General features: G+C 40.4%; 1 protein-coding gene across 3 annotated transcripts in view; it reads right to left on the minus strand.

Moving 5' to 3' along the window:
- RALGDS (ral guanine nucleotide dissociation stimulator) overlaps window positions 1–27,318 on the minus strand; it is a 238,475-nt gene that overhangs the window by 157,213 nt on the left and 53,944 nt on the right. Inside the window, exon 1 of one of the 3 annotated variants that reach the window (XM_053695549.1) lies at window positions 16,393–17,593. The exons of the other annotated variants lie outside the window; for them this stretch is intronic. Coding sequence (XP_053551524.1) covers window positions 16,393–16,482 — 90 coding nt within the window. The 5' untranslated portion in view covers window positions 16,483–17,593. Of the gene's footprint in view, window positions 1–16,392; window positions 17,594–27,318 lie in introns of those variants that run through there. 3 annotated transcript variants of the gene reach the window in all.

Raw genomic sequence — 27,318 nt, forward strand, 5'->3', positions numbered from 1 at the left:
TACCACTCACATGTAGCTGTTAGTGCCAGTGTTTAAGCATTACCGCTCACTTGTAGCTGTAACTGCCAGTGTGTAAGCAGGTACCGCTCACTTATAGCTGTCAGTGCCAGTGTGTAAGTACCGCTCACCTGTAGCTGTCAGTGCCAGTGTGTAAGCAGGTACCACTCACATGTAGCTGTTAGTGCCAGTGTTTAAGCATTACCGCTCACTTGTAGCTGTCAGTGCCAGTGTGTAAGCAGGTACCGCTTACCTGGAGCTGTCAGTGCCAGTGTGTAAGCATTTACCGCTCACTTGTAGCTGTCACTGCAAGTGTGTAAGCTGGTACCGCTCACCTGTAGCTGTCAGTGCCAGTGTGTAAGCAGGTACCGCTCACCTATAGCTGTAAATGCCAGTGTGTAAGCAGGTACCGCTCACCTGTAGCTGTCAGTGCCAGTGCGTAAGTACCCATCACCTGTAGCTGTCAGTGCCAGTGTGTAAGTACCGCTCACCTGTAGCTGTCAATGCCAGTGTGTAAGCAGGTACCGCTCACCTGTAGCTGTCAGTGCCAGTGTGTAAGCAGGTACCACTTACCTGTAGCTGTCAGTGCCAGTGTGTAAGCAGGTACCACTCACCTGTAGCTGTCAGTGCCAGTGTGTAAGCAGGTACCGCTCACTTGTAGCTGTTAGTGCCAGTGTGTAAGCATTACCGCTCACTTGTAGCTGTCAGTGCCAGTGTGTAAGCAGGTACCGCTTACCTGTAGCTGTCAGTGCCAGTGTGTAAGCATTACCGCTCACTTGTAGCTGTCAGTGCCAGTGTGTAAGCAAGAACCGCTCCCCTGTAGCTGTCAGTGTCAGTGTGTAAGTACCACTCACCTGTAGCTGTAACTGCCAGTGTGTGAGCAGGTACCGCTCACCTGTAGCTGTCAGTGCCAGTGTGTGAGCAGGTACTGCTCACCTGTAGCTGTCAGTGCCAGTGTGTAAGCAGGTACCGCTCCCCTGTAGCCGTCAGTGCCAGTGTGTAAGTACCACTCACCAGTAGCTGTCAGTGCCAGTGTGTAAGTACCACTCACCAGTAGCTGTCAGTGCCAGTGTGTAAGTACCGCTCACCTCTAGCTGTCAGTGCCAGTGTGTAAGCAGGTACCGCTCACCTGTAGCTGTCAGTGCCAGAGTGTAAGCAGGTACCACTCATCTGTAGCTGTAAATGCCAGTGTGTAAGCAGGTACCATTCACCTGTAGCTGTCAGTGCCAGTGTGTAAGTACCGCTCACCTGTAGCGGTCAGTGCCAGTGTGTAAGTACCGCTCACCTGTCGCTGTCAGTGCCAGTGTGTAAATACCGCTAACCTGTAGCTGTCAGTGCCAGTGTGTAAGCAGGTACCGCTCACCTGTAGCTGTCAGTGCCAGTGTGTAAGCAGGTACCACTCACCTGTAGCTGTCAGTGCTAGTGTGTAAGCAGGTACCGCTCACCTGTAGCTGTCAGTGCCAGTGTGTAAGTACCACTCACCTGTAGCTGTCATTGCCATTGTGCAAGCAGGTACCGCTCACTTGTAGCTGTCAGTGCCAGTGTGTAAGCATTATTGCTCACTTGTAGCTGTCAGTGCTAGTGTGTAAGCAGGTACCGCTCACCTGTAGCTGTCAGTGCCAGTGTGTAAGCAGGTACCGCTCACCTCTAGCTGTCAGTGCCAGTGTGTAAGCAGGAACAGCTCACCTGTAGCTGTCAGTGCCAGTGTGTAAGCAGGTACCGCTCACCTGTAGCTGTAAATGCCAGTGGGTAAGCAGGTACCGCTCACCTGTAGCTGTCAGTGCCAGTTTGTAAGTACTGCTCACCTGTAGCTGTCAGTGCCAGTGTGTAAGCGGGTACAGCTCACCTGTAGCTGTCAGTGCCAGTGTGTAAGCGGGTACAGCTCACCTGTAGCTGTCAGTGCCAGTGTGTAAGCAGGTACAGCTCACCTGTAGCTGTCTGTGCCAGTGTGTAAGCAGGTACCACTCACCTGTAGCTGTCTGTGCCAGTGTGTAAGCAGGTACCGCTCACCTGTAGCTGTCAGTGCCAGTGTGTAAGTACCGCTCCCCTGTAGCTGTCAGTGCCAGTGTGTAAACCGGTACCGCTCACCTGTAGGTGTCAGTGCTAGTGTGTAAGCAGGTACCGCTCCCCTGTAGCTGTCAGTGCCAGTGTGCAAGTACCGCTCACCTGTAGCTGTCAGTGCCAGTGTGTAAGCAAGAACCGCTCCCCTGTAGCTGTCACTGCCCGTGTGTAAGTACCGCTCACCTGTAGCTGTCAGTGCCAGTGTGTAAGTACCGCTCACCTGTAACTGTCAGTGCTAGTGTGCAAGCAGGTACCGTTCAACTGTAGCTGTCAGTGCCAGTGTGTAAGCAGGTACCGCTCACCTGTAGCTGTCAGTGCTAGTGTGTAAGCAGGTACTGCTCACCTGTAGCTGTCAGTGCCAGTGTGCAAGCAGGTACTGCTCACCTGTAGCTGTCAGTGCCAGTGTGTAAACAGGTACTGCTCCCCTGTAGCTGTCACTGCCCGTGTGTAAGTACCGCTCACCTGTAGCTGTCAGTGCCAGTGTGTAAGTACCGCTCACCTGTAACTGTCAGTGCTAGTGTGCAAGCAGGTACCGCTCACCTGTAGCTGTCAGTGCCAGTGTGTAAGCAGGTACCGCTCACCTGTAGCTGTCAGTGCTAGTGTGTAAGCAGGTACTGCTCACCTGTAGCTGTCAGTGCTAGTGTGCAAGCAGGTACCGCTCACCTGTAGCTGTCAGTGCCAGTGTGTAAGCAGGTACCGCTCACCTGTAGCTGTCAGTGCTAGTGTGCAAGCAGGTACCGCTCACCTGTAGCTGTCAGTGCCAGTGTGTAAGCAGGTACTGCTCACCTGTAGCTGTCAGTGCCAGTGTGTAAGCAGGTACTGCTCACCTGTAGCTGTCAGTGCCAGTGTGTAAGCAGATACCACTCACCTGTAGCTGTCAGTGCCAGTGTGTAAGCAGGTACCGATCACCTGTAGCTGTCAGTGCCAGTGTGTAAACCGGTACCGCTCACCTGTAGGTGTCAGTGCCAGTGTGCAAGTACCGCTCACCTGTAACTGTCAGTGCTAGTGTGCAAGCAGGTACCCCTCACCTATAGCTGTCAGTGCCAGTATGTAAGCAGGTACCGCTCACCTGTAGCTGTCAGTGCCAGTGTGTAAGCAGGTACCGCTCACCTGTAGGTGTCAGTGCCAGTGTGTAAGTACTGCTCACCTGTAGCTGTCAGTGCCAGTGTGTAAGTACCGCTCACCTGTAGCTGTCAGTGCCAGTGTGTAAGCAGGTACCGCTCACCTGTAGCTGTCAGTGCCAGTGTGTAAGTACCACTCACCTGTAGCTGTCAATGCCAGTGTGTAAGCAGGTACCGCTCACCTGTAGGTGTCAGTGCCAGTGTGTAAGTACTGCTCACCTGTAGGTGTCAGTGCCAGTGTGCAAGTACTGCTAACCTGTAGCTGTCAGTGCCAGTGTGTAAGTACCACTCACCTGTAGCTGTCAGTGCCAGTGGGTAAGCAGGTACCGCTCACCTGTAGCTGTCAGTGCCAGTGTGTAAGCAGGTACCGCTCACCTGTAGCTGTCAGTGCCAGTGTGTAAGCCGGTACCGCTCACCTGTAGCTGTCAGTGCCAGTGTGTAAGCCGGTACCTCTCACCTGTAGCTGTCAGTGCCAGTGTGTAAGCCGGTACCTCTCACCTGTAGCTGTCAGTGCCAGTGTGTAAGCCGGTACCGCTCACCTGTAGCTATCAGTGCCAGTGTGTAGGTAAGTACGACTCATATGTATCTGTGCCCGTGTGTAAGTAGGAGGTGTGTGTATGTATATATAAATATATATATCAGAGCTCAAAATTTCAGGTTGTAAGCTACTAGCCAGGCCAAAATGCTACTCATCACGTCTGATCCTGCCCACACCACACCCACTACTTTATTCCCTCTTTGCATATGTTTTGCCATTGTGAAACACATTATTGTGCAGTCATTAAATAATGATACAAACAGCAATAGATTAATAATAAGTGCATAGCAGTTAGCCACATATAATAAGTGCATAGCAGTTAGCCACATATAATAAGTGCATAGCAGTTAGCCACATATAATAAGTGCATAGCAGCTAGCCACATATAATAAGTGCATAGCAGTTAGCCACATATAATAAGTGCATAGCAGTTAGCTACATATAATAAGTGCATAGCAGCTAGCCACATATAATAAGTGCATAGCAGTTAGCCACATATAATAAGTGCATAGCAGCTAGCCACATATAATAAGTGCATAGCAGCTAGCCACATATAATAAGTGCATAGCAGTTAGCCACATATAATAAGTGCATAGCAGTTAGCTACATATAATAAGTGCATAGCAGCTAGCCACATATAATAAGTGCATAGCAGTTAGCCACATATAATAAGTGCATAGCAGCTAGCCACATATAATAAGTGCATAGCAGTTAGCCACATATAATAAGTGCATAGCAGTTAGCCACATATAATAAGTGCATAGCAGTTAGCCACATATAATAAGTGCATAGCAGCTAGCCACATATAATAAGTGCATAGCAGTTAGCCACATATAATAAGTGCATAGCAGTTAGCCACATATAATAAGTGCATAGCAGTTAGCCACATATAATAAGTGCATAGCAGTTAGCCACATATAATAAGTGCATAGCAGTTTGCCACATATAATAAGTGCATAGCAGTTTGCCACATGAACTTGATGGTTCAGGGGGGTGGGGGATAAATTATCTGGGCTGAGGGTCCCCAGGGCTCTGTAAATGATAAGGGTGTCTCTGAAGGATAATATTGGGACTCGCAGCTTTAGAACATCCCTGTGTTACAATGAAAAGAAATAGCAGCACTCCCGCAGGTGCAAAATCATAGAGCGTTTATTCAGGTTAGTACATACAGGACATGTAGAAGCTCCACACGTGCCTCTTACGCGTTTCGTGTGTTACTAAGAGATACTAGGGATACTTTATGTATGTACATAAGCGTTGTTTGAAGCATATTTGGTCAGTTATATATAAAAAAGTGAATGAAATATTAGAGCAGCCGCTGCATTTGTAAGTAACTAAGTCATCTAGTTCACCAGGAATGAGATTCTCTAACAATCACACTACAAAGGTGACAGTTACTTGCGTTATTTAAGTGTAAAACCAAGCTCGGTATTTAGAGAATTTACTGAGGCAGATTTTACAGTATGTGGTGAATGTGCCGTTTGGGCTATTTGTGCCATTTCACACTGGGGATATAATGTGACTCACACAACATTACTGGGTCATCAAGAACAGCACAAGACGTCAGAACAAGGGCAACAGACACACAACTACACACATTACGCACAACACATTACATATTGCATACACACATATTACATACACTACATACATTACACACAACGCATTACTTATTGCATACACACATATTACATACACTACATACATTACACAAACTATATACATTACACACACTACATTACATATTGCATACACACATATTACATACACTACATACATTACACACAATGCATTACATATATGCATACATTACACACACTACATAAATTACACACACTACATACATTACACACACTACATAAACAAATTACAACTATTACATACACACACATATTACACTACAGCCATATTATATACATTGTACACATACATACACACACACACACTACACCCATATTATATACATTGTACACATACATACATACATACATACATACATACACACACACTACACCCATATTATATACATTGTACACATACATACATACATACATACATACACACACACTACACCCATATTATATACATTGTACACATACATACACACACTACACCCATATTATATACATTGTACACACTCATATATACACACACTACACCCATATTATATACATTGTACACATACATACACACACTACACCCATATTATATACATTGTACACACTCATATATACACACACTACACCCATATTATATACATTGTACACATACACACACTACACCCATATTATATACATTGTACACACATACATACACACACACTACACCCATATTATATACATTGTACACATACATACATACACACACTACACCCATATTCTATACATTGTACACACACACTACACCCATATTATATACATTGTACACATACATACACACACACTACACCCATATTATATACATTGTACACATACATACATACATACACACACACACTACACCCATATTATATACATTGTACACATACATACATACACACACACACTACACCCATATTATATACATTGTACACATACATACATACATACATACACATACACTACACCTATATTATATACATTGTACACATACATACACACACACTACACCCATATTATATACATTGTACACATACATACATACATACACACACACACTACACCCATATTATATACATTGTACACATACATACATACACACACACACTACACCCATATTATATACATTGTACACATACATACATACATACATACACATACACTACACCTATATTATATACATTGTACACATATATACATACACACACACACACACTACACCCATATACATTACACACATGCTACGCACACATATACACACACTACACCCATATACATTACACACATGCTACGCACACATTAGTTACACACATCACACATATACACACGCACACACTACACCCATATACATTACACACATGCTACGCACACATTAGTTACATACATCACACATATACACACACTACACCCATATACATTACACACATGCTTCGCACACATTAGTTACATACATCACACATATACACACACTACACCCATATACATTACACACATGCTACGCACACATTAGTTACATACATCACACATATACACACACTACACCCATATACATTACACACATGCTACGCACACATTAGTTACATACATCACACATATACACACGCACACACTACACCCATATACATTACACACATGCTATGCACACATTAGTTACATACATCACACATATACACACACACACACTACACCCATATACATTACACACATGCTACGCACACATTAGTTACATACATCACACATATACACACACTACGCCCATATACATTACACACATGCTACGCACACATTAGTTACATACATCACACATATACACACACTACACCCATATACATTACACACATGCTACGCACACATTAGTTACATACATCACACACACACACACTACACCCATATACATTACACACATGCTACGCACACATTAGTTACATACATCACACATATACACACGCACACACTACACCCATATACATTACACACATGCTACGCACACATTAGTTACATACATCACACATATACACACACTACACCATATACATTACACACATGCTACGCACACATTAGTTACATACAACACACATACACACACTACACCCATATACATTACACACATGCTACGCACACATTAGTTACATACATCACACATATACACACGCACACACTACACCCATATACATTACACACATGCTACGCACACATTAGTTACATACATCACACATATACACACGCACACACTACACCCATATACATTACACACATGCTACGCACACATTAGTTACATACATCACACATATACACACACTACACCCATATACATTACACACATGCTACGCACACATTAGTTACACACATCACACATATACACACACTACACCCATATACATTACACACATGCTACGCACACATTAGTTACATACATCACACATATACACACACTACACCCATATACATTACACACATGCTACGCACACATTAGTTACATACATCACACATATACACACACTACACCCATATACATTACACACATGCTACGCACACATTAGTTACATACATCACACATATACACACACTACACCCATATACATTACACACATGCTACGCACACATTAGTTACATACATCACGCACACACTACACCCATATACATTACACACATGCTACGCACACATTAGTTACATACATCACACATATACACACCCACACACTACACCCATATACATTACACACATGCTACGCACACATTAGTTACATACATCACACATATACACACACTACACCCATATACATTACACACATGCTACGCACACATTAGTTTACACACATCACACATATACACACACTACGCCCATATACATTACACACATGCTACGCACACATTAGTTACATACATCACACACACACACTACACCCATATACATTACACACATGCTACGCACACATTAGTTACATACATCACACATACACACACTACACCCATATACATTACACACATGCTACGCACACATTAGTTACATACATCACACATATACACACACTACACCCATATACATTACACACATGCTACGCACACATTAGTTACATACATCACACATATACACACACACACACCCATATACATTACACACATGCTACGCACACACTACACCCATATACATTACACACATGCTACGCACACATTAGTTACATACATCACACATATACACACACTACACCCATATACATTACACACATGCTACGCACACATTAGTTACATACATCACACATATACACACACTACACCATATACATTACACACATGCTACGCACACATTAGTTACATACATCACACATATACACACACTACACCCATATACATTACACACATGCTACGCACACATATACACACACTACACCCATATACATTACACACATGCTACGCACACATTAGTTACATACATCACACATATACACACACTACACCCATATACATTACACACATGCTACGCACACATTAGTTACATACATCACACATATACGCACACATTAGTTACACACATCACACATATACACACGCACACACTACACCCTACATCACACATATACACACACTACACCATATACATAACACACATGCTACGCACACATTAGTTACATACATCACACACACACACTACACCCATATACATTACACACATGCTACGCACACATTAGTTACATACATCACACATATACACACACTACACCCATATACATTACACACATGCTACGCACACATTAGTTACATACATCACACATATACACACACTACACCCATATACATTACACACATGCTACGCACACATTAGTTACATACATCACACATATACAAACACTACACCCATATACATTACACACATGCTACGCACACATTAGTTACACTACATCCACCATATAACACACTCACACCCACTATACATTACACACAGGCTACGCCACACATAGTTACATACATCACACATATTACACACACTACACCCATCATACAGTTTACACACAAGCTACGCACACATTAGTTACATCACATCACACATAAACACACACTACACCCATATACATTACACACATGCTACGCACACATTAGTTACATACACTAAACATATACACACCCACACTACACCATATACATTTACACACATGCTACGCACACATTAGTTACATACATCACACATATACACACACTCAACCCATATACATTACACACATGCTACGCACACATTAGTTACATACATCACACATATACACACACTACACCCATATACATTACACACATGCTACGCACACATTAGTTACATACATCACACATAAACACACACTACACCCATAAACATTACACACATGCTACGCACACATTAGTTACATACATCACACATATACACACACTACACCCATATACATTACACACATGCTACGCACACATTAGTTTACATACATCACACATATACACACACTACACCCATTATACATTACACACATGCTACGCATACACTTAGTTACATACATCACAATTACACACACTACACCCATATACATTACACACATGCAACGCACACATTATTACATACATCACACATCTACACACACCTACAACCCAATATACATTACACACATGCTACGCACACATAGTTACATACCTTCACACATATACACACAACTACACCCTTATACATTACACACATGCTACGCACACATTAGTTACATACATCACACATATACACACACTACCCCATATACATTACACACATGCTACGCACACATTAGTTACATACATCACACATATACACACACACACACTACACCCATATACATTACACACATGCTACGCACACATTAGTTACATACATCACACATATACACACACTACACCCATATACAATACACACATGCTACGCACACATTAGTTTACATAAATCACACATATTACACTCACTACACCCATATACATTACACACATGTTACGCACACATTAGTTACATACATCACACATATACACACTGCATACACCCATATACATTACATCACATGCTACGCACACATTAGTTACATACATCACACATATACACACACTACACCCATATACACTGACACACATGCTACGCACACATTAGTTACAGACACTCACATCACACACACTAACACCCATATACATTAACACACATGCTACGCACACATTAGTTACACACATCACACACTTATACACACACTAACCCCTTCATACATTACACCAACATGCTACGCACACAGATAGTTACACACATCACACATAACACACTACACCCATAATAACATATACTCACATGCTACGCACACATTAGATTACACTACATTCACACATATACCCACACACACCTACACCCATATACATTACACACATGCTACCGACACATTAGTTATCATACATCACACATATTACACACGCACACAACTACACCCTTATACATTACACACATGCTACGCACACATTAGTTACATACAGTCACACACACACACACTACACCCATATACATTACACACATGCTACGCACACATAATAGTCTACATACATCACACACTACACACCGTACACCCATTATACATTACACACATGCTACGCAACACATTAGTTACCTACATACACATATACACACACTACACCCATATACATTACACACATGCTACGCACACATTAGTTACATACATCACACACTCACTCACTAACACCCATATACATAACACACATGCTACGCACACATTAGTTACATACATCACACATATACACACAATAGCACCCATATACATTACACACATGCTACGCACACATTAGTTACACACATCACAACATATACTACAACACTACACCCATATACATTCACACACATGCTACGCACACATTAGTTACATACATCACACATATACACACACTACACCCATATACATTACACACATGCTACGCACACATTAGTTACATACATCACACATATACACACACTACACCCATATACATTACACACATGCTACGCACACATTAGTTACATACATCACACATATACACACGCACACACTACACCCATATACATTACACACATGCTACGCACACATTAGTTACATACATCACACATATACACACACTACACCCATATACATTACACACATGCTACGCACACATTAGTTACATACATCACACATATACACACACTACACCCATATACATTACACACATGCTACGCACACATTAGTTACATACATCACACATATACACACACTACACCCATATACATTACACACATGCTACGCACACATTAGTTACATACATCACACATATACACACACTACACCCATATACATTACACACATGCTACGCACACATTAGTTACATACATCACACATATACACACGCACACACTACACCCATATACATTACACACATGCTACGCACACATTAGTTACACACATCACACATATACACACACTACACCCATATACATTACACACATGCTACGCACACATTAGTTACATACATCACACACACACACTCACTACACCCATATACATTACACACATGCTACGCACACATTAGTTACACACATCACACATATACACACGCACACACTACACCCATATACATTACACACATGCTACGCACACATTAGTTACATACATCACACATATACACACACTACACCCATATACATTACACACATGCTACGCACACATTAGTTACATACATCACACATATACACACGCACACACTACACCCATATACATTACACACATGCTACGCACACATTAGTTACATACATCACACATATACACACACTACACCCATATACATTACACACATGCTACGCACACATTAGTTACACACATCACACATATACACACGCACACACTACACCCATATACATTACACACATGCTACGCACACATTAGTTACATACATCACACATATACACACACTACACCCATATACATTACACACATGCTACGCACACATTAGTTACATACATCACACATATACACACACTACACCCATATACATTACACACATGCTACGCACACATTAGTTACATACATCACACATATACACACACTACACCCATATACATTACACACATGCTACGCACACATTAGTTACATACATCACACATATACACACACTACACCCATATACATTACACACATGCTACGCACACATTAGTTACATACATCACACATATACACACACTACACCCATATACATTACACACATGCTACGCACACATTAGTTACATACATCACACATATACACACACTACCACCCATATACATTACACACATGCTACGCACACATTAGTTACATACATCACACATATACACACGCACACACTACACCCATATACATTACACACATGCTACGCACACATTAGTTACATACATCACACATATACACACACTACACCCATATACATTACACACATGCTACGCACACATTAGTTACATACATCACACATATACACACACTACACCCATATACATTACACACATGCTACGCACACATTAGTTACACACATCACACATATACACACACTACACCCATATACATTACACACATGCTACGCACACATTAGTTACACACATCACACATATACACACACTACACCCATATACATTACACACATGCTACGCACACATTAGTTACATACATCACACATATACACACACTACACCCATATACATTACACACATGCTACGCACACATTAGTTACATACATCACACATATACACACACTACACCCATATACATTACACACATGCTACGCACACATTAGTTACATACATCACACATATACACACACTACACCCATATACATTACACACATGCTACGCACACATTAGTTACATACATCACACATATACACACGCACACACTACACCCATATACATTACACACATGCTACGCACACATTAGTTACATACATCACACATATACACACACTACACCCATATACATTACACACATGCTACGCACACATTAGTTACATACATCACACATATACACACACTACACCCATATACATTACACACATGCTACGCACACATTAGTTACATACATCACACATATACACACACTACACCCATATACATTACACACATGCTACGCACACATTAGTTACATACATCACACATATACACACGCACACACTACACCCATATACATTACACACATGCTACGCACACATTAGTTACACACATCACACATATACACACACTACACCCATATACATTACACACATGCTACGCACACATTAGTTACATACATCACACACACACACTCACTACACCCATATACATTACACACATGCTACGCACACATTAGTTACACACATCACACATATACACACGCACACACTACACCCATATACATTACACACATGCTACGCACACATTAGTTACATACATCACACATATACACACACTACACCCATATACATTACACACATGCTACGCACACATTAGTTACATACATCACACATATACACACGCACACACTACACCCATATACATTACACACATGCTACGCACACATTAGTTACATACATCACACACACACACTACACCCATATACATTACACACATGCTACGCACACATTAGTTACATACATCACACATATACACACGCACACACTACACCCATATACATTACACACATGCTACGCACACATTAGTTACATACATCACACATATACACACACTACACCCATATACATTACACACATGCTACGCACACATTAGTTACATACATCACACATATACACACGCACACACTACACCCATATACATTACACACATGCTACGCACACATTAGTTACATACATCACACATATACACACGCACACACTACACCCATATACATTACACACATGCTACGCACACATTAGTTACATACATCACACATATACACACACTACACCCATATACATTACACACATGCTACGCACACATTAGTTACACACATCACACATATACACACACTACACCCATATACATTACACACATGCTACGCACACATTAGTTACATACATCACACATATACACACGCACACACTACACCCATATACATTACACACATGCTACGCACACATTAGTTACATACATCACACATATACACACACTACACCCATATACATTACACACATGCTACGCACACATTAGTTACATACATCACACATATACACACACTACACCCATATACATTACACACATGCTACGCACACATTAGTTACATACATCACACATATACACACACTACACCCATATACATTACACACATGCTACGCACACATTAGTTACATACATCACACATATACACACGCACACACTACACCCATATACATTACACACATGCTACGCACACATTAGTTACATACATCACACATATACACACACTACACCCATATACATTACACACATGCTACGCACACATTAGTTACATACATCACACATATACACACACTACACCCATATACATTACACACATGCTACGCACACATTAGTTACATACATCACACATATACACACGCACACACTACACCCATATACATTACACACATGCTACGCACACATTAGTTACATACATCACACATATACACACACTACACCCATATACATTACACACATGCTACGCACACATTAGTTACATACATCACACATATACACACACTACACCCATATACATTACACACATGCTACGCACACATTAGTTACATACATCACACATATACACACACTACACCCATATACATTACACACATGCTACGCACACATTAGTTACATACATCACACATATACACACGCACACACTACACCCATATACATTACACACATGCTACGCACACATTAGTTACACACATCACACATATACACACACTACACCCATATACATTACACACATGCTACGCACACATTAGTTACATACATCACACACACACACTCACTACACCCATATACATTACACACATGCTACGCACACATTAGTTACATACATCACACATATACACACGCACACACTACACCCATATACATTACACACATGCTACGCACACATTAGTTACATACATCACACATATACACACGCACACACTACACCCATATACATTACACACATGCTACGCACACATTAGTTACATACATCACACATATACACACACTACACCCATATACATTACACACATGCTACGCACACATTAGTTACATACATCACACATATACACACGCACACACTACACCCATATACATTACACACATGCTACGCACACATTAGTTACATACATCACACATATACACACACTACACCCATATACATTACACACATGCTACGCACACATTAGTTACACACATCACACATATACACACGCACACACTACACCCATATACATTACACACATGCTACGCACACATTAGTTACATACATCACACATATACACACACTACACCCATATACATTACACACATGCTACGCACACATTAGTTACATACATCACACATATACACACACTACACCCATATACATTACACACATGCTACGCACACATTAGTTACATACATCACACATATACACACGCACACACTACACCCATATACATTACACACATGCTACGCACACATTAGTTACATACATCACACATATACACACACTACACCCATATACATTACACACATGCTACGCACACATTAGTTACACACATCACACATATACACACACTACACCCATATACATTACACACATGCTACGCACACATTAGTTACACACATCACACATATACACATGCACACACAGCATTTTCAGTATCATGCATCAGTTTGTGTGCCTGTTACACGTCACATAAAATGTCTGACTGTACAAAAACACAGAATCTTTCTGTACTGCACATCTATAACTGGGTTTGTTGCTGTGGCTGTTTTACTGGCCTGTTATGGAAGGGTTAATAAAATGTGCCAGCTGTGCTGCCCATAGCTGAGATACCATGTCCCTCCCCCAGCATATCCCCAGCAAGGTGAAGCTTACTCACATCCTGGTCCTGCACACACATGTCCAATATGCACATTTTCACAGGCTGCAGTAACGCCTTCTGTAAGGTGAAATCCGTTTTGTGCTCCATGTTGGCTGTCTCTCTCTCCTTCCCCTGGTGTACGGCTTATACTCTCTGAGCCAGGGCACCAGGCACTGCCATCTCTGTGTTCTTCACTTAGCTCAGATGTAACAGGTGAGCAAGCTATCTTCCTTGGGATCAGGGAGTCGTCCTGCGGTTTGTTTCTCTTCCCTCCAGTATCTGTATTGCTGTGTGATCCCCACCCAATGAGCAAGCCACAGCAAGCAGAGATATGTGTTCAGGAGACCTGTGCACACACTCATCTGTATGCAGCGAAAGCAGAGCAATCCCCTCTGTGCTGTCATTACACACTCTCAGGGCTATGGGTTCTTCCCTGCTCTGGCTGCAGAGAAATGGAGGATAATCTTGTGAGGGAGGGAAATCAGCTCTGCATCCAGAAGCAAGGGGGGTCACTTAACCTGCCAACTGCTGGAGTGGCCTACAGCGCAGCTGATGAGGCCAGAAGGGGTTAATATGTGCATTACTCACAAGACCCTGTGCAGCGTGCACCGGTAATTATTGCCCCTCATCTGCTTGTGAACGTAAACAGAAGCATATGCTTAGTGCTTTTGCCATCTGCTATAGCTTTTAAAAGCCATTTAATCCACAGTCCTGCTGTATGTTCTGAGGCCTAAGTTCACTAACTCAGCAGCCTCTCATATTACTGCACGTCCTGATTCAGTTGTAAAATTAGCAACTTGCTAAAGGAACTCATTCTATCTAGATTTAACAAATTGACTTTGATAATATATGTATTGTTGTTAATATATATGGACCAAGAGAAGGTTCCTCAAATGATTATACACATGCAAGTATGCAGATCTGGGCAAGTTTAGTGACCTTACTAGAGAACGGTGACAATGCAAGCTCACTGCTGACTGCACACACCGATGTAAACAAGGGCTACTATAGTGAATTAGCACTGTATTCTTCATGGCTAATGTACTTCCCTCGTTGCAGAATAAAATCACGTAACAGTCTGTAATTCAGTGCTCCAGAAAATCTGCTCTGGACATATAATAGTACAGGGTAGAAATACAGTAATCTCCCTGAGAATTTGCAGGATATTTCCGCATTCCTGGGGTGCTTAACCTATCGTGCTCAAGGTGGGACTAATAGCAAATTTGTTGGCACTTTATCCCTAGGCTACCGTGTACCATTTGGTTTAATTGGCTGCATTTGTAGCACTAAAATGATTTTTCTTATGAATCCATTCTATATATGAGCAGTTAAGCTTAAAATGTTTATATATATATATATATATATATATATATATATATATATATATATATATATATATATATATATATATATATATATATATATATATATATACATACACACACACACACACTCACCGGCCACTTTATTAGGTACACCTTGCTACCCAGTTTTGCCTTCAGAACTGCCTTAATTCTTCATGGCATAGATTCAACAAGGTGTTGGAAACATTCCTCAGAGATTTTGGTCCATATTGACAAGATAGCATCACGCAGTTGCTGCAGATTTGTTGGCTGCACATCCATGATGCGAATCTCCCGTTCCACCACATCCCAAAGGTGCTCTACTGGATTAAAATCTGGTGACCGTAGAGGCCATTGGAGTACAGTGAACTCATTGTCATTTTCAAGAAACCAGTTTGAGATGATTTGAGCAACGTTTTTCCAATTTTCTATTGTCCAGTTTTGGTGAGCCTGTGCGAATTGTAGCCTCAGTTTCCTGTTCTTAGCTGACAATAGTGGTACCCGGTGTGGTCTTCTGCTGCTGTGGCCCATCTGCTTCAAGGTTTGATGTGTTGTGTGCATTCAGAGATGGTATTCTGCATACCTTGGTTGTAACGAGTAGTTATTTGAGTTGCTGTTGCCTTTCTATCATCTCGAACCAGTCTGCCCATTCTCCTTTGACATCAACAAGGCATTTTTTGTCCACACAACTGCCGCTCACTGGATATTTTGTATTTTTCGGACCATTCTCTGTAAACCCTAGAGATGGTTGTGCGTGAAAATCCCATTAAATCAGCAGTTTTTTAAAATATTCAGACAAGCCCGTCTGGCACCAACAACCACGCCACATTCAAAGTCACTTAAATCCCCTTTCTTGCCCATTCTGATGTTAAACTTCAGCAAGTCGTCTTCACCACATCTAGATGCCTAAATGCATTGAGTTGCTGCCATGTGATTGGCTGATTAGCAATTTGTGTTACCAAGCAATTGAAAAGGTATACCTAATAAAGTAGCCGGTGAGTGTGTGTGTATATGAATATATATATTGGATTCAACATAAAAAATATACATTTTTCTTTAATGTATTTTTCAGTATAAAGAAAAAAAAGGTCCCATGTACACTCGAAAAAAATAAAAAATATATATATATATTTTTTTTTACAAGATTATTAGCATTTAGGACACACAGACTCAAAAAAGGTTTTCCTCCCCTTGCCTTGTACTGTGCAATTGGATGAGTTATGAGATGGGTTTATATACATATGTAATGCATAGCAGACATAGGTGAAACAAAAAATATTTTACAATACACAGAAATTTATATTTTTCAGCAAAACATAAGCCTTTGTCAAGAGGTCAATTACCCAAAACACATCTAAAGTGTTCACTTGTTGAGCAGTAACAGGTCTGAACCCAAATATTGGGGGTTGGTTTGGTTGGAGACTCCGACTTTATAGTATACAAGCTTCTTTATTTGGTGTGGAGACACAAGACCAAGATAAGGTCTGTGTCATTGTCTGTTGCAGGGTATTCTTAGAACATTCAACACAACAGAAATCAGTGCTAAGGGGGAGGAGTGGGTGAAGATTTTGGCCCTGGAGCCGGGAACTAGTGCCTTGCCAAAACATTGGAAAAAGTTGGTGTGAAGATACCAAACAGAATGGTGGAACTCTTCTGTCATAAAGTTTACCTATTTACCAGATTGGGAAATTAGCACCGGCAAGAAAATGGAAAAGCCGGTGCAGAAAATCTGAATGGAACTGCTCATTTCTATCACAAAATTTCCAATTCTGATGTCCGGTTAGTAGCGCCTGGCATGAAAAGAGAAAAAGCTGGTGCAGAGATTCTAAACAGAACGTTTCCTCCCAGTGTGAAGTTTCTAACCCCCAAAAATAGATAACCGGTTACCGAAGGTGGGCTGTATCTGATCCACAGTAGATTTGCCTTTAAATACAATAAATCTGTGACTTCTACATTCAAGTTTAGAGATCCAATGTATTATCTTTTTTGTGAAGAATTTTTATTTATTTTCACAATTTTTTTTAAATAAATTTTAGTTTTTGGACAATTGTTTTGGTCTTTAATTTCCAATAAATGTTATATTATATAAACTGTACATTAAACTTTATCTATTTTTACTATATTTGGGACAATATCCCCTGGCCTTGTTCTGGTGCTATCTCATAATCATTGTGGTTTCTAGCTATATTGTAGAGCTAAAGAGATATTTACTAATTTAGAGGTTAGCCTAGAGTATTTGAGATAGTATTTAGGCATTTCTCACTTTAACTGTAATTGCAGGGAGCAGGAATTTGTGGGAGATTGGGAGAAGTTAAACTGGGTAAAGAGAACTAAGTTTTAGTGAGGAAAGGGCAAAGACAGGGAACATGTCCCTGTGGCAGAAAATATATTGGAAGAACTGGAAGAGAGTGACACTATCTGTATGTTCTGACACATAGGGGCCGATTTATCAAGCTCCGAATGGAGCTTGATGCAGCTGTTTCTGCGCGAGCCTTCAGGCTCACCAGAAACAGGAGTTAAGAAGCAGCGGTCCGCACTTTCATAAATCGGCCCCTAACCGTCCTTTTTGGTGACCTCAGTCAATCCAGGACCTAACTGTGTTGACAATCTTACATCTCCCAACTGTTCTTGTCCACCCAGCCATATTCTTTTAAAAAATATTTTGGATCCATAATTGCACATAGCCCCAGTGACAATGCGCTGGCTTCTTCCATCTATTTGTTCTTTGTTTTTGGTCCATAAGGGACATTGACAGGAGTTACTTTGATTGGCATTATGTGTTGATGACGTGAACAGAATTTTAGTATATTAGGAAGGAACAACCCCCAATAATGCTCTGACTTTGCATGCTCATTTATAATCCACTTATTAAGTTCAGAATGAATTTACAAGAAAAGCGTACAAAATAAACAATGAAAGTATATTGCACAGTTGTTTTTAGCTACTTATAATTAAACACTCTACATGACAATCTTACGATGTTTAATGTTGTATTAAAGATGTAGGTATTCATCATACAAAGCGTTTGTCACGTCTGGCGAGAGGCAGGTAAGCTCTTTCTTGTTCACTTAACACCTGGTTATGTACAGCTGCCCAGGTCCAGCACATATTGTCACACTCACTTGTACTTTATGTCACAGCAGGCAGCTTTGGCTCTGTGAATCAGGCTAAGAATGGAAATACTCCAGATTCCTGAGGTCACGTGTCACAGTGAGACAGAGAGAGCCCAGAGGGTGTGCACAACACAACCTGGCAACACTGTAAACAGCATGCGGTGCCCGTACACAGGGACGTACACGTGAGACAGAAACTACCTGACACACAAAGTAATGAAAACAAACAGCACTTCCCCATTTAAACAGGAACCCACACTTTCTCTTCTACAAAGATGTTTATGAGACGGCTTCTACAGAAATGACTGAGTTTAATGCATACAGTGAAGGGTGGGCACACGGGTTTACAAATTGGGGTTAATAACAAATCTGCTGCCACTCTAACTCCATTTCATTGGCTGCAATTGTAGCACTTAAAATACCACTAAACACAACACAATAGCATAATCAATAAATGCATTATAAATAGACAATGCAAAATCACTTAGTTTGAATTTCTAATGAGTAGTATAGATTTTTTCTGACAAATCTCAGTTAGTTACATTTTCCTTCCCTATGCATCATGTGACAGCCATCAGCCAATCACAATTGGTGAATTCTTGCACATGCTCAGTAGGAGCTGGTGCCTCAGAAAGTGTAAATATAAACAGATTGCGCATATTTAGATATTGAAATTAAATTGGAAAGTTGTTTAAAATTGCGTGCTCTTTCTGAATAACAAAAGTTTAATTTTGACTTTACTGTTCCTTTAATACATTATTTTTGTTCTAAATCCATGCAATTAAAAATGGTACGGTGTGCACTTGGGATCATTTTTAGCAGGATGTCATCAGTTTGGCACGCACTCTCAAAAAGGTTCCTCACCCGTGGTGTAGGGATTTGCTTAGAAACAGAAGTATGTAGATTTTTTCTTTAAAGTTGGCTAGTTCTCCTCGTTACCTCTGATAGCATATCCCATTGTTATTGATTATTATAATTAGTAATCGTCTCAATATGTTTATAGCGCTGCGGAATCTGTTGGCGCTCTACAAATAACCGATAATAATAATAATATGACCTTCTAACCTCTGGGAAAATGTGTTTATCCATTATCCTATCTGTGTGCAGGATCCTGTATATAATTATATGTACAGTATATCTGTAATCACACTCATTATTTTACCGTGTACTGCTGAGCACCTCTTCTGCTAGTATTCATTGTACTCTTCCTGTACTTCATTTCTATCCTATGACACATTATTATTATTATTCCCACCAAGCTATGTATGACATTATTGTGGATTTCTTTCTTTAAAGGGACAGTCTAGGTAAAATTAAACGTTCATGATACAGATAGGGCATGCAATTTTAAATAACTTTCTAATTTACTTTTATCATCAAATATGTTTTGTTCTTTTGGTATTTTTTATTGAAGGCTAAACCTAGGTAGGCTCATATGCTAATTTCTAAGCCCTTGAAGGCCGCCTTTTATTAGTGCATTTTGACAGTGTTTCACAGCTAGACAGTGCTAGGTCATGTGTGCCATATATATAAACTATGTGCTCACTCCTGTGGAGTTATTTAGGAGTCAGCACTGATTGTATAAAATACAAGTATGTCAAAATAACTGGTATATGTGGTCAGTCTGCAGAGGCTTAGATACAAGATAATCACAGAGGTAAAAAGTATATTAATATAATTGAGATAAGGGGCAGTCTGCAGAGGCTTAGATACAAGGTAATCACAGAGGTAAAAAGTATATTAATATAATTGAGATAAGGGGCAGTCTGCAGAGGCTTAGATACAAGGTAATCACAGAGGTAAAAAGTATATTAATATAACTGAGATAAGGGGCAGTCTGCTGAGGCTTAGATACAAGATAATCACAGAGGTAAAAAGTATATTAATATAACAGTGTTTGTGTGTTATGCAGAACTGGGGAAAGCGTAATAAAGAGATTATCTTTCTAAACAATAGAAATTCTGTAATAGACTGTCCCTTTAAGAGATTTTTTTCATGAACTTTTTCCTCCGTACTGTTGCATTTGAAGTGCTATACTGTGCACAGTATTCAGAGCAGGGGTAACGACTGCAATACGAATTATTTTGCCTATTTTTCCTGCGGATGCGTTGCTTGTTTATATGTAAATCTGCAGATATTTCTACATCTAAAGAACTTTAGGGGGCCAATTTCATGTCCGCCGCACATCGATAAATGCTGACAGCATACGCTCTCGGAAAACCCAACATAATTTACGTCATTTCTCCTATATTGTGTGCCGTCATATCATGCACAGAACACTTACCTACATGGACCAACTAGGCCTAGGGCAGAAATATTTAGCAAATTTCCTGACTAGAGCTATGGCATGGTAACCTCCCCACCTATATGCTTTATAAATGTTTCATTTATTCATTTTATTACATATCAGTGATGCTGGTGGTCTTGTGGGGGTGCACAAAATACATAAGAAGTGTTAGATAAAGATTTAAAGGGCATCAGCACTGCCTCAGCTGGACTATATTGCAACCAGGGAATGATCAGTCAAGTGATGGACCGAGATGGTTGGTAGTTACAGCGCCTGCTTATAAATATTAGGCATAGGCAACAATTCATAATTCAGTGGTCTTTGTAGTTGCACCAGATATATTAGTGTGAAAGGATTTTCACAAATGGTTGTGCGATGCACTTACACACTAATATATTTATGCCTAATAAGTATCACATAAGTATCTTCACCAAGTGCTGGGTGCCATCTAATAAACAAGCTGTCTACATAAACTATGTATATTACAAAACGTTTATTCTGTAATGTGTTAGAGTATGTTCTTATCGCACTAATTATCGGCTAGATTACGAGTTTTGCGTTATGAGTAAAAAAGCAGCGTTAAGGCTCATAACGCTGCTTTTTTACTACCGCTGCTATTATAAACAGCCAATAGGATTGAGCTCGCATTCTATTGGCTGTTTCAATCAGCCAATAGAATGCAAGCTCAATCTGATTGGATCAGCCAATAGGATTGAAGTTCAATCCTATTGGCTGATTGCATCAGCCAATAGGATTTTTTCAACCTTAATTCCAATTGGCTGATAGAATTCTATCAGCCAATCGGAATCTAAGGGAAGCCATCTTGGATGACGTCACTTAAAGGAACCTTCATTCGTCGGGTAGTCGTCGTCAGAAGAGGATGCTCCACACCGGATGTCTTGAAGATGGACCCGCTCCGCGCTGGATGGATGAAGACAGAAGATGCCGTCTGGATGAAGACTTCTGCCAGTCTGGAGGACCATTTCTCCCGGCTTGGATGAAGACTTCTCCTGGCTTCGTTGAGGACTTCTTGCCGCTTCGTTGCGGACTTCTCCCGGATTCGTTGAGGATGGATCTTCAGGGGTTAGTGTTAGGTTTTTTTAAGGGTTTATTGGGTGGGTTTTATTTTTAGATTAGGGCTTTGGGCTGCAATAGAGCTAAATGCCCTTTTAAGGGCAATGCCCATACAAATGCCCTTTTCAAGGCAATGGGGAGCTTAGGGTTTTTTTAGGTAGGGTTTTATTTGGGGGGTTGGTTGTGTGGGTGGTGGATTTTACTGTGGGGGGGTGTTTGTATTTTGTTTACAGGTAAAAGAGCTGATTTCTTTGGGGCAATGCCCCGCAAAAGACCCTTTTAAGGGCTATTGGTAGTTTAGGCTAGGTTTTTTTTTTATTTTGGGGGGCTTTTTATTTTGATAGGGCTATTAGATTAGGTGTAATTAGTTTAAATATCTTGTAATTTGTTTTTTATTTTGTGTAATTTAGTGTTTTTTTTTGTTTGTAATTTAGGTATTTGTATTTAATTTTGTTAATTGTATTTAAAGGGACAATCTAGTATAAATTAAACTTCCATTATTCAGATAGGACTTTTAAGTTTAATCAACTTTCCAATTTACTTTTATCATCAAATTTGCTTTTTTCTCTTGGTATTCTTAGTTTAAACTAAACATAGGTAGGCTCATATGCTAATTTCTAAGCCTTTGAGGGCTGCCTCTTATCAAAGGCTTTTTAAATCTCTTTTCAACACAAAGAAACAGAAAGTACACGTGGGCCATATAGATAACACTGTGTTCAGGCACAGGGGATTATTTAAGATTTAGCACAAAATAATGCTAAATGCAACACAATAGATACTAAACAGTCACAGTCATGTGATCAGGGGGCTGGAAGAAGGTTCCTAGATACAAGGTAATCACAGAGGTAAAAAGTACATTAATATAACTGTGTTGGTTATGCAAAACTGGGGAATGGGTAATAAAGGGAATATCTATCTTTTAAAACAATAACAATTCTATGGTAGACTGTCCCTTTAATTTAGGTAATTTATTTAATTGTAGTGTAAGGTTAGGTGTTAGTGTAACTAAGGTTAGGTTTTATTTTACAGGTAAATGTGTATTTATTTTAGCTAGGTAGTTATTAAATAGTTAATAACTATTTAATAACTATTCTACCTAGTTAAAATAAATACAAACTTGCCAGTAAAATAAAAATAAACCCTTTGCTAAATACAATGTAACTATTAGTTATATTGTAGCTAGCTTAGGGTTTATTTTATAGGTAAGTATTTAGTTTTAAATAGGAATTATTTAGTTAATGATAGGAAATTTTAGTTAGATTTATTTTAATTATATTTAAGTTAGGGGGTGTTAGACTTAGGTTTAAAAGGTTAATAAATTTAGTATAGTGGTGGAGACATTGGGGGCGGCAGATTAGGGGTTAATAAATGAAGGTAGGTGGCGGCGATGTTAAGGACAGCAGATTAGGGGTTAATAATGTTTAACTAGTGTTTGCGAGGTGGTAGTGTGGCGGTTTAGGGGTTAATATGTTTATTATAGTGGCGGCGATGTCCGGAGCGGCAGATTAGGAGTTAATAAGTATAATGTAGGTGTCGGTGATGTCGGGGGCGGCAGATTAGGGGTTAATAAGTGTAAGATTAGGGGTGTTTAGACTCGGGGTTCATGTTAGGGAGTTAGGTGTAAACATAAATTTTGTTTCCCCATAGGAATCAATGGGGCTGCTTTAATGAGCTTTATGCTGCTTATTGCAGGTGTTAGACTTTTTTTCAGCCGGCTCTCCCCATTGATGTCTATGGGGAAATCGTGCACACGCACGTACAACCAGCTCACTGCTGACTTAAGCAGCGCTGGTATTGGAGTGCGGTATGGAGCTCAATTTTGTTTATGAAAACCTGTAATGCCAGCGCTGTAGGTAAGTGAGCGGTGACAATAACGTGCAAGTTAGTACCGCACCCCTCATAACGCAATACTCGTAATCTGGCCGTATGTGTTTAACTCCTGTAACAGCAATGCACTACTGGGGATAACATACCCTGCAAGCCCATGATGTCACATATGTCCTGTGGCCAGGTGTGGCACATCTCTGTTATGCTGTGACATCATGTACAGCTATATTACACCTGGGGACATCTCGTTTCCCACATACCACATGAAGCACACTCTGTATCGCCCCTGAGGCTCTGGCAGGGAGAGGCCATCACAAAACAAACTCTGTGCGCGAACAACAGTCAGTGTCTGTAGCTATTCAGTTTGCTTTGTGAACTATGACAGTCCATGTCCTGTTATTTACCTATCTCAATATCTCCTGTCTTATTCATCAGATGCTTTCCCCAATGCTCACATGTCACACATATTTATATACACAAGGAACGTGTTCACAGGTCTTCAAATCTTACATGCATCTCGCAGCACAGAAAATTGTAAAGTTTTACAATGAAGCCAGCGGGAAACTCATGTTGCATATATAAATATTTATTCACATATGTATTTGAGATACTTGAAGAAGACTTTAATACATAATTAAATATTTCCCTTAAAGGGACATTAAACACTTTGAGATGGTAATATAAAATGATAAAGTGTATATATAAAACAACTCTGCAATATACTTTCATTATTTATTTTGTCCTCTTTTCCTGTAATTCCATTCTAAAATTGTGAGCTTTTCAGTTCCTGTTAGAAATGGAAGTGCAGAACCCTGTTATATTCCACTCAGCCATTGGCTACATACTCTAGTGACCTATGTATAACTGTGCCTAATTGGCCACAGCAGAGAAAGTAACACAAGTTACAACATGGTAGCTCCCATTGTCTTATAGACACTAAGGCCCCTATTTATCAAGGTCTGTCGGACCTGATCCGACAGTGCGGATCAGGTCCGCTAAGACTTTGCTGAATACGTCGAGCAATACGCTCGCTGTATTCAGCATTGCACCAGCAGCTCGCGGCCAATAGGTCGCCAGCAGGGGGTGTCAATCAACCCGATCGTACTCGATCGGGTTGATTTCCGGCGATGTCTGTGCGCTTGCTCAGAGCAGGCAGACAGGTTATGGAGCAGCGGTCTTTGTGACCACTGCTTCATAACTGCTGTTTCTGGCGAGTCTGATGACTCGCCAGAAACACGGGGCATCAAGTTCCATACGGAGTTTGATAAATATGCCCCTAAAGCTTTACACTTATTTAGTT

This window comes from Bombina bombina, chromosome 12 (assembly GCF_027579735.1).
Source record: "Bombina bombina isolate aBomBom1 chromosome 12, aBomBom1.pri, whole genome shotgun sequence".
NCBI lineage: Eukaryota > Metazoa > Chordata > Amphibia > Anura > Bombinatoridae > Bombina > Bombina bombina.